Source organism: Eptesicus fuscus, chromosome 15 (assembly GCF_027574615.1).
Source record: "Eptesicus fuscus isolate TK198812 chromosome 15, DD_ASM_mEF_20220401, whole genome shotgun sequence".
NCBI lineage: Eukaryota > Metazoa > Chordata > Mammalia > Chiroptera > Vespertilionidae > Eptesicus > Eptesicus fuscus.
In genome coordinates this window covers 60,110,265-60,121,796 of record NC_072487.1, presented here as the reverse complement: position 1 = coordinate 60,121,796, position 11,532 = coordinate 60,110,265, and the positions used below count along the sequence as shown (strand labels likewise).

The 11,532-nt window shown below is 54.7% G+C and overlaps 1 protein-coding gene across 3 annotated transcripts in view; it reads left to right on the top strand.

Moving 5' to 3' along the window:
- Window positions 1-1,397: 1,397 nt before the first annotated feature.
- Window positions 1,398-11,532, top strand: part of EPB41L4B (erythrocyte membrane protein band 4.1 like 4B) — a 113,228-nt gene continuing 103,093 nt past the window's right edge. For all 3 annotated transcript variants that reach the window (XM_008142120.3, XM_054727332.1, XM_054727333.1), the window contains exon 1: window positions 1,398-1,703. In XM_008142120.3, coding sequence (XP_008140342.2) covers window positions 1,398-1,703 — 306 coding nt within the window. The remainder of the gene's footprint in view (window positions 1,704-11,532) is intronic.

Below are 11,532 nucleotides of genomic sequence, written 5' to 3'. Positions count from 1 at the left end.
CAAATCGTCTATTGAACCAGGCTGTCCTGAGGATTAAGTGAGATGATGAATGGAAAGGGTTTAGCACAGTGTCAGGCACACAAAAAAAGTAGTCTTCTTCATCTCAAGAGGCCTGACCTCCTTTACATTCCTTCCAGCAACACTGGACAAACCCTTCTCCCTGAAGCAGGCCTTGGACGTGTACACCGGAGGGGCACCTCTGCTGTTCCCAGCGAGTCCTATACTATTCTTTCTCGAGCCTCAGTTCTACTTTGCTTCCCAGTCATTTGTTCAGCCTTTACTAGCCTTCTGGGTTATGGCTATTTTTGCAGGCCTCTGAGTCAATACTGGACACGAGTTCCTTGAGGACAGGAGTTTCTCTGTGTAGTACGTTGCAGAAGTACTCCCTCTCCTTGCCCAGCCTCAGTTTCCTTATTTGGAATGATCCCATTGGACTGCAATGGCTGAAAGGGCCCTAACAGCTCTGAGATCTTAAAATGACCAAACTTAATCAAGTAGCAGGGATCTTGTAGATTACATGGTCCACCCCGCTCCTTTTCCAGAGGGGAAACTGAGGGTCAGGAGGGCCTCCACTTTAATGCTCTCTCAGGCCTCGGGGCCAGGCTTCCGGTGGGCATACAGCCCAGTTTTCCTGGCCGTGCAAGGGGAGACTCTCAGGCGTCTCCAGGGCTCGGGGCGCCGGAAACACGTGTGTGCTCACCTACGTGTACACACGTGAGCACACCTACAGCTGCAGGGGACCCTCGGGCCGGCAGGGGGCAGCAGAGACTCGGTTTGCGGTTACCGGGCGCAGCCCCGAGGGAGGAGGGTGTGCTGCAGTCCGGGCGGCGGTGGTGGGAGCTGGAGGTGCAGCCTCCCAGGTGGGAGGCGGGGGCTGCGGGCGCAGGAAAAGGCGCCTGGGGAGCGGGCGCTCAGCGGGGCCTCCTCCGGCCCCGGGCGCGGCACGGCGAGGGGGAGTGAGCGCGCCGGGAGCACGCAGGCGCCCTGCTCCGGCTGGCCCTTGGCCGACGCGCGGCGCGGGAGCACCCGCAGCCCGCCCCACGCCCCCCGCAGCCCCGGGCCCCCGCGGCCGGCCGTCGGGAGCGGCCCCCTCAGCAGTGAGCGCAGGCCGGCGGCCGGGAGAGTCCGCGGCGACAGCGGCGGGACGGCTACGGGGCCGCCCCAGCGCGCCCTCCCGCCCGCGGCCACTCGCAGTCGGCGCTGGCCCGGCCCGCGCGCCCCGCAGGCAGCCGGAGCGCGGCCTCGGCCTCCCCGGGAGCGTGCCCAGGGCCGCAGCCCGCGGGAGGAGGCGCCGGCAGCCGGCGGGCGCTGACGGCGTCGCGGGGTGCTCCCGGGCGGCGGCGCGGCGGCGGCGGCGGCAGCGCCAGGGGCGGAGGCAGGGGGCGCCCCCAGCCAGGATGCTGCGGTTCCTACGCCGGACCTTTGGCCGCCGCTCCATGCAGCTCTACGCGCGGGGCGCGGCAGGGCGCGGGGCCGCCGGGCTGGGGGACGAGCGCGACGGGGGGCCGCGGGGGGGCCCGGCCGCCGCCGCCGCCTCCTCGCCGCTGCCCGCCGCGCCCGGGGGCAGCGTGTTCCCGGCCGGCGGAGGACCCCTGCTCACGGGCGGCGCGGCCGTGCACATCTCCGCCGCCGGCGCTGCCAAGGCCACCCTCTACTGCCGCGTCTTCCTGCTGGACGGGACCGAAGTGAGCGTGGACCTGCCGGTGAGTGACGGGACGGGACCGGGCTGGGCACGGGCACCCCGCGCCCCTTGGGGCAGCCCCCCTCCTCCTGTTTTTTCCACTCTGGCGCGCTCCCCTTGCACCTTTCCGGGGATCCCCTCCCCCTTCTCCTGAGAGTACTCCTTAACCCTGGTTCCCTCTAGAGCCACCCCGTCCCAGTCCTGGGGCCCCCATCCCTGGCCCGCGCCCCCTCTTTGGCACATTGCCTTGCTGGCTTACACCTTCTCTGGCTCCCACCTCGTCCTTTGGGGCTCATCCCCTTCCCAGCGCACCCACTGCCCGAGTCCCCAGTCCCCGCCCCCTGGCGCCGGTGACAGGTGTTCCCCTCCGTCCCCCAGATTCCAGCGGGGCCTGGATTACTGGTTAGAAAATGTCAAAGTGATGCGGTGCTGCCCTGGCGTGGCCCGCTTGCCACCCCCCACCCCCACCCCACCCCCCAAAGTCGCCACCAGGCCTTAGTGAACCGGCAGGGAGGAGAAGCTCGCACGCTTGCTGCCCTGCCCGGCAGGTGCCAAATTCTGGAGGGAGTCCGGGGACCATTTCTGCTCTCTCCCGATCCCCTCTCAGTGTTCCCCCCCACCCCACCGGACCCCACCCTCCCCAGGAGCCCCTTCAGGCTCGCCTCCTCGCAGGGGGTTGGGCGACTTGGGAGCTAACTCTAGAATCCACTCTCTCGGACCCGGCCAACTTGGAGCTGGCGGAGCCCTGGCTGGGGCGCTGGGAGCCGGCCCCGGGGCGCCCACGGGGTCTGGCGCGCCGGACTTCGCCGGGGTCTCCGTGCGTGGGGCCGCCGAGGCACCCGCGGGCGGCGGCGGCGCCCCGGCCTGAGTCCCCGGCCACCCGCCCACAGGTGGTTGCACCCCGCCTCCCTCCAGGAGGGAGCTAGGCCGGCGCTGCTCTCCGCGCCCGGGCGTCGGGCTACCCACGCGGCTCTGTAGCCCAGGGGCCCGATCGGATCAGATCAAATCTGCACGTTAAAGGGGCGCCTCCTGTGCACCGGGGCGCTGCGGCCGATGGTGCCTTTGGGGATCTTTGGGTGTGACCGAGGACAGGGCAGTGATTGAGCTTCAGATGAATATTACAGACCATCTCGAGGGTTTCAAGGGAGAAAAATAACACTCCCGGACTTGCAAAAAAAAACCAAAAACGCATTTAGGCCTTTCCGGGTGGGAGAAAATCGTTGGACTTCGCCAGAGAACTAGGAACATGTAAGGGTTTTAGATGGGAAAATCAGAGTCTGCCTGGCTTGTGGTTTAGTGCTTCCCTCTATAGGTTTAATTTTGAGACAGTTTCAATTTATGGCAGTTTTATTTTTTATGGCTCGTAGTGCTCTCCATAGGGTATCATTTTGTTATGATAATACCCTTTTATTTATTTTTTTATTTTTTACTCATGGACAAGGAGCCAACATTCCGGTGCTTTAGAGCTGTTGTTTAAAATAGCATTAAAATGTTGCTGCCGCCCAGGATTGAGGCTCCTTCGTTCTTATTTAGCTGGGAAAGGAGGCCTGAAGAGCGGGGAGGAGTGCCGAGGGAGCAGGCTGCCTCTGGAGTGGGCAGCTTGTGTGTGGAGAGGATGTGGCGCATTTTGCCTCTCTGCTCTGGGAGAGGAATGCTCTCCTTGGGAACTTCCCTGGAGGTGGTTGGTTTGGAAAACCTATTGCTTCTGTCAGGTTTGCGCGGCAGGCTTCAGTGGTGTTTCTGGGGGTGAATGATGCCAGCTGAGTAAAGTGCATTCGTGGCGAATAAACCTGAACAGGTCCGGGCAGGAATGCTGACTTACTACACCTGGTGGAGCCCTTGAGGTGGTGGGGGTGAGGGTAGTTTGCACCCGGAAAGCTTTCTTCACTTTATAAAAGGCTATTTGGCAGAAGCATTCGCCAGGGTTTCTTATGATGGCAGATGTTGCGATGCTTTAGGATGTGATTTAGTGAACCCCAAATTTTATTTACAGACACACACACACACACACACACACACACACACACACTGTCCAAAGGCAAATAAAAAGCAAATCCTGGCTTTTGTCATGTTAGGCAGCTGGAGTGCAGGAAGGATGAAGAAAAACCACCAGTGAGCACGGCTCACCGGTTTAAAGATTTATTACACATCAGAACGGCATCACCGTCTCCTACGCTAGTCTTCCCAGATCAGAGTTTTAGTTCTTGTAATTCATTCTCGGAGTTGCGTGGCTAGCGCCAGGCAGCCAGCTCCCCAGGAACTTGTAGCACAGGTGCTCCTTCCTCAGACCCTTTTCACCAAGCTTTTTTATGCTGTCGGGTTTTTTTTTGGCATTGGGCCCCATTATTCTCTTCTGCATCCCTGGATTTGTACCACTTCCTGGGCTCTGGTGTTGCATGGCTGCCTGGCGCACAGATAGGATTTACCTTTGACCGCCATACCCCTAACCTGGATTTTCTGTCTCCAGCCACTTCCATGGGTACTTGCCAAGCTAACGATGGCTCCTTTGTAATAAAAACCCTCTGGTGGTGTTAGCTTCAAGAATGTCTTTGTTAAGCACACTAAAAGTGGTTACGCATTGGCACAAGCCATGTTTTTTTTTTAGCCCTGGTCTCTGGACACCTGTGTTCTGAAATCGCCTCGAATGCAGCACCCACCTCAGTGTGATTGGGCACCTCAGTGTTCATTCAGTGCAGTCAACATTTAGTGGGTGTCTCCAGTGTGCCCAGCGCTGAGCTGTCGACGGAAAGGTGAATGAGAGGTGGCCTTGGGGCTCTTGGGAAACATGTCATTTTATCCTAAGCGATGCTAGGTGATATGACAGGCTCACCCAGAGAGGGTGCTGGGGATGGACAGCCTGGGGGAATTGGGAAAACTTCCTGGAGACTTTGACACTTAAGATGATAGCATCTCCAACCCAGTGTCCCTCGTGCATTTTTAGAATACCATTCTTAGTATGTCAAGTTAACTTCTTGGCCATGCCGCAGCCCAATTGTTATGTCTAATAAGGGAAGAAGCCACTGTATGGTCTTCTCCAGGGATCCTCTCCTGACGGGGCCTGGAGCCCCTTGTCTGGTGGTGGGCTTCGGCCCTTAGCACACCTGTGTGTTCTTAACCTTTGCTGTGGGTAGTCGCTGGTTTCTCAGTCCTTGCTATGATGTGAATTAAAGGATATATATATGTGTGTGTATATATATATATCCTCACCCTAGGATATTTTTCCATTGATTTTTAGAAAGAGTGGAAGAGAGAGGAAAAGACAGAAAGAAATATCGATGTGAGAGAAACACATCAATTGGTTGCCTCCTGCATGTGCCCTGACCAGGGCCGGGGCTGGGGAGGAGCCTTGCAACTGAGGTTTGTGCCCTTGGCCTGAATCGAACCTGGGACCCTTTGGTCCACAGGCTAACGCTCCATCCATCCACTGAGCCAACTCAGCTAGGGCTCGAGGATATTTTTTAAACATCCATCTGACATGCAGTCCAACGTGGGTTAGCTTTAAAAATCAGCTTCCTGGGGAGTCCTGGGCTCACCCTACCGACCAGAGTGCCGCTCAGAGCCATTCCCCTTCAGAAAACCTTGCCTTGGAAGATGCCCCTCTCTCGTTAGCCCAGCCCTCGGGTGCGGTCTGGTCAGCAGGGCAGGACTCCCTCAGCTTGCCCTAGACGCGGTCCTTCTATTAATGCAGCTGAAGAACCCATTCGTGTGCTTGGCAGCGGCACCCACTGTTGACTCATATTAGCGCTCTGTTGACTAAATCCCTGGCATCGCTTTTGCTCGTGCGGCTGTTGCTCAGCCCCGTCTCCCCCCTCCCCTGCGTGCACAGTCTCCTAGCAGCTCTCTGTGGAAAGCTGTGAGGATGTGTGGCTGGCTGGTTAGCACTCCCACTATGCCCTGGAGGGCACGGCTCTGTTTGGCCGGTATTGCATTCGGCGCAATCGCTTCCATTGTCTCTGGAGCTCTACGTGGACTCATTGTGGTGCAGTGCAAACATGGAGAGTTTCAGGGTTAGCAGAGCCATGGTTGAGTCTTGTGGCTGCCTGGGCAGCCTCGGGCAACGTAAGCTCTCTGAGCCCTGATTTTCTGGTCTTTAAAAGGGGGGGTGATGGGAGGATGATATGACAAGAAGGATACAAACAACCTCAGTAAATGGCAGGGTGCTGACGGGTTGCTGGGAGGTTGTAACCTTATGTCTCATGCCTTCTCTTTGGCCCATGGGAAGGGTTTGGAAATTTTTCTAGTAATGAACATTAAAGAAAAAAATATATAACTGTGCCGGGAAGCATAAACATTGCTTGGTTCTCCTTTAGTGGATATTGAAAGTTGGATGTAGTAGGAGAGATGGTTTTAAAAATTTCACTTTGGATGAGAAAAGAATGCCCTCCCCACCCCCACCCCCAAACAGAAAAATGCAGGTTCTTGGGATTTTAGGACTGGAACTTCTGATCTAACAAAACCTACATGCTACAACATGAAGATCAGATCAGACGTCTACTTTGGAGTTGAAAGGGACCCTAGGTGCACATACTCCACCCATTCTGTAGATGGGAAACCGAGGCCTGTGACTATAAAGTGACTTACCTTTAGCTACTCAGTGAAGAGCTGGAATGGGCTACTTTGGGAACCCTAATTGTCTAGTATAGGGTCAGTGGTGGTAAGGCAGTCTGATCCCTAGTCCTAATACAGGATCATGGCAGGGAGTTAGTCCCTGGCAGTTTCAAGTAGGACACATTCCCCAAACAATGGTAAACCCCAGCACTTCTTCAACGTCAGTGTCCTCGAAGTTCACTTGGGATTTTTTCCCCTCTGGTTTACAATTCTCAGAATTTCTGATCCTGTGGTTCAGAAAGCCGGACTTTTAACAAGAACCCCGGGTGATTCTGATGAAGGCGGTCCCTTCACACCCTGTGAAAAACCCTGGCTCTAGAACTGTGCGAACAGAGGGCAGCCCCATTATTTGGTAAACACTGCTGTAGGCATTGGGGATGGGGGTTGGCCATCTTTGGGCTGGAGGTTGTGAGCACCACACCTGAGCTCTAGGGAGCCCATTTTGGCCACTGCGGAGTGGAGGCTGGGCTGGAGGAGGGACTCACTTATGCTGCTGCAGCAGCCCAGGTGTGGGGTGATGAGGGCCTGGCCAGGACAAGGGGCAGAGTGCCAGAGCAGTTTGCAGGTGGAGTTAATTGGGTGTATGGGGGAGGGGGAGGGCGGAGGCCTGCCGGAGTCTAGCTTGGAGGGCAAGGGTAGCTTCATCTCAGTGGTGGGGAGAAATAGGGCAACATGTAAGACACCCCAGGAAATAGGAGAAGACAGCTCCTCATTCCGCCCTCTCCCAAGGTTCTGGCTGCTATGGGCACCTTGCCTTATCCAGGTTTCTGAGTGGCTTCCTGTTTCCTGTCCCTGTGAGCAAAGGTGTTGGCTCAAGATGGCCTAACAGTACTTAAACACCCCCCACCACCACCCCCCGCTCCAGACCATGACTGAGACCATGGGGAGGGAGCTTTGGATATCTCTATGGGTCCTGAGTTTGTGTACTTTTTAAAAATACCTTGTTTTAGAAGAAGGTTTGGGGGAGTGGATGGTGAACATCCTTCCCAAATGGGATATAGGTATCATATCTAACTCTGTTTCCACACCTCTGGAGAGTCAGTGTTCATATGCAGTGGGGGCAGGGGAGGGAGGTCTGTGCCAGGCACATGACCCTGCACCGGTCCAGAACTGAACAAATAGTAACTTGCTAAGCACTTTCACGTGCATAATCTCCTAATCTCTCTGAGTTCTGTCTCGAACACACCGCCGTGGGTGAAGGCATGGGTCTGTTTAATTTTGAAATAGCAACAGGCGAGGGCAAGTAGAACTTCCCCTTACATTCTTGCCCAGGGACTTAGGAAAAAATTCACTGCATAACCACAGAAATCCGCCACCCACAATTTGTCCTCTCCAGGCCTGGCTCCCCGCCTGCCTCCTCCACTCCGCCTGGGTGGAGTGTTCTCTGCGAAGGCACCTGGTCCGTCTGCACACCGGTTTCCTCCTCGGGCCCTGGCAGCTGCCTGCGGCCAGGGTCAGCTGCTGACCCCTCCTTGTGGGTTGTTTTTTTTCAGGTTGGCGTGCACTTTCCTCCCTCACTTTCACTTCACACTAGAACATGTTTCAAGCAGAAGGATTAGGGAATGTAGAGAAGCAAGAGAAGTTAAAACATCTGAAATCTCGTCAGAGATAACCACTGTTAAAATTGTGGTGTGTATCCATCTGTACCTTTTCTTTCTGCTTTTAGATATAAACGTGCGTTTCAAATGGTGGATGTGTATGGGTTGTCGAACATCGCTCCCCGCCCCCCGCACCCCTCCAGCACAATTGAATAGGAACCATATGGAGACCCTGTGTCCCTTTGCCCTCTCACTCCTTTACATTCCCTAGGACAGTGGTCGGCAAACTGCGGCTCGCGAGCCACATGCGGCTCTTTGGCCTCTTGAGTGTGGCTCTTCCACAAAATACCACGGGCGGGCGCGCACATACAGTGCGATTGAAACTTCGTGGCCCATGCGCAGAAGTGGGTTTTCGGCTCTCAACAGAAATTTCAATCGTTGTACTGCTGATATTTGGCTCTGTTGACTAATGAGTTTGCCGACCACTGCCCCAGGACCCTTAGCTGGGACTGGGCCTTTTAGCTGTGTGCCCTGCTGCCCTGCTGGGGGAGACGCAAGCCCCCCTTCCTCGGAGCCCCTCCCTGCAATCACCTCTGCTTTCTGGCAGGATGAAGGTCCTGTTGATGTGGCCACAAAGTCACCTTGCAGCTGAGGGCTTGTGTTCTGAACATATGATTTGGGTGGTCACCACTGCACTGTGCTCTCCTGTGGGGCCGTTGGGGCAGAGGAACCAGCAGGGGCCAATGTATGGAGCAACATGGGAGCCAGAAAACCCCCTTCCCAAGGCCCTGGCTCCTTGGGTAGGGGACATGATGAGCCCTGGCTGCGACCCTGAATTTAAAGATGTGAATGAGGGGACTTGGAAGAACAGGAGTGTCTCTAGTGTTCGGTAAGGGCCGAGGCTTCTTGAACAAGGAAGCTACCCAAGTCCTGGGCTGAGTGTTTCAATGATTGTCTTGTTGAATCATCTCACAAACTCCCTTGGTGGTTACCATAGTTACCCTGATTTGTAGAGAGGAGAAGCGGGTTTAGCAGACAGGTTAAGGAACTTGCCCAGGTCACATGCTGGCTAGTAAAGGTGTACTGGCCTCAAGCTCCACAGTCTGGCCGGAGGGGATCTGTGGCCGGGGGAAGATGCTCCTGCTGTCAGAGTGGGGTGGGGCTGAGCCTGCCCCTTGACACCCCTCCCCCAACCCCACCCCCACCCCGAAGTGGGCCTAAGGTCTCCAACCTGAGAATGTAGGTTCGCCCAGAGTGCATTCTGGTCTGATGGCCATAATTCTTCAACGCTGAGGTCAGAAGTGGGCTGTGTTTTTCAAAGTGCTTAATAGAACTACGTGAAAATCATCCCAACGAGAAGCATTTGACAGATTCCCATTTTGCTGCATAGTGACTGGTTAGTTTCACTTTGTTCCCTAAATCTGGGTGCTTTTGTCGACATGTATAAGCACGGTATATGTCCTCTTATTCCCCCTCTCATCCAAGCCTTTGTGACGCACTTCTCACCAGTCGGTTGCCCTCTTTTGTGCTTATTCTGATTTATTTAGATTCACCCCTGATTCTGTGTGTTTGTGTGTGTGTGTGAGTGAGGCATGACTAATCTTTATCTCTGCTTGTCTCTTGGGGCTGTTGGCGGTTGTACCTCCAAGGCCAGTAGAATCTGTGTTACTTCCCTTAATTGCCACCGTCTGGGAAGGTATTATTATCCTCCTTATGCATGGTCTCACAGGTGGCCTTGGGCCACTCGGCTAGTTAGGTTCCCTGACTCATCTTCCAGTGCTCTTTCCCCCACCCCATGCCGTGCACACCCAGCCTTCCTGTCTGCCCTGTGTGTGCTCCTTGGAACTCCCTGGGAAGGACAGAATCCTAATGATTCTGCAGACCCCAATTTCATATAACACCCCTTTCCCTCCCCCATCTTCCCTGAACTCTGCCTTTCAGCCTCTTGGCATCTGGGCTCTGCCTACCGTTTCTCAGCATTTTTATTTTCGCCGGTTCTTTTCCCCCAAGTCATAGCTGGCTGAGTGCCCTGCCTTTCCTTTTTGAAATCAAGAACTGGAAAGTGATATCCCAAGGGCCTGGGCTACCCGTGGGATCATCCAGCGCTTCCTTGTTTCCCAGCACTGAGCTCGGGCCCAGGGTCCCAGGGTCCCAGGGCCCCAGGGCCCCAGGGGTGGGATTGTCCATGCTGCAGGCCTGGAGGATGAGGACGACCTGGTTCCGCAGGTGCCTGCAGAGTCAGCATCGCTCAGCTCGGTGGGTCTCCAGCCTACCTGGTCCGTGATCTGAATGTTGTCCGTATCTACCTTACGGGTGCTCAGGCAGGCGAGGTAGGCCTGACAGTACCTCTCCCTTATCCCACCTGCTGTCTTGTTCAGCTGCACCTGTCTTGAATTATGGATCTTTTTATTTATTATTATTGATTTCAGAGAGAGGAAGGGAGAGGAGAGGGAGAGAAATATCAAGGATGAGAGAGAACCACTGATCAGCTGCCTCCTGCATGCCCCACACTGGGGTTGGAGCCTGCAACCCGGGTATGTGCCCTGACCAGGAGTCAGACTGTGACCTACTGGTTCATGGGTTGATGTGAATCATGGATTTTTTAAAATTGTGGTAAAATGTAACAGAATTTACCATTTTATTTTATTTATTTTTATTTTTTTAAAAATATATTTTATTGATTTTTTACAGAGAGGAAGGGAGAGGGATAGAGAGTCAGAAACATCAATGAGAGAGAAACATCGATCAGCTGCCTCCTGCACACCTCCCACTGGAGATGTGCCCGCAACCAAGGTACATGCCCTTGACCGGAATCGAACCCGGGACTCTTCAGTCCGCAGGCCGACGCTCTATCCACTGAGCCAAACCGATCAGGGCGAGAATTTACCATTTTAATGTGTACAGTTCAGTGGCATGAAGGATATTTGTATTGTTGGGCAGCCAGCATCACCATCCATCTCTAGAACTTTTACATCTTCCCAAACTGAAACTCTGTGCCCATTGACCACTAACTCCCCACTCCTCCCTCCCCCCAGCCCCTGGCAACCACCAATTCTACTTCCTGTGTCTATGAACTGGACTATTCCAGGTACCTCCTATAAGTGGGATCACGCAGTACTTCTGAATTTACATCTGGTCTCTTTCACTTCGCACAATGTCTTCAAGGTTCGTCCATGTTATAGCTCGTGTCAGAATGTCAGGCCTTGTTTATGACTGAATAGTATCCCAGAGTATGTATATATACCACACTTTATTCACCCATTTATCTGAGATACGGGTTTCTGTGCTGATCCGGGCCTTCCTAACTCAATCCTGCCCATTCATTAGTGGCACTGCCATTGGGGACGTGGATGTCCCCAGTCCTTCCCTTCTGGTTTTGTTCTTGCCATGCTGGCATCTCTCCCCTGGGACTGTTGTGCTTCATGCCCATCTCCCTCCCAGGTTATCTGGTCTTAGTTCCCCCCCTTACATTTTCGTCTGAGTGTCTCAGTGTTGTTAGCAAGTCTTCTGTCTAGCACATTCTCTAAATGTTTTCATGATGAAATATAAATACAAAAGAGTGTCTATAACACGAAGAGTGCACAGAAAATTAATATAATGAACATTCATGTTCCCACTACCCAGCTTAAAAACGAAGATATGCTGTTAACCTCCGCCCCCCCCCACCCCCCCGGGCTCCTCCCAGACCCATTCCCTTCCCTCCCG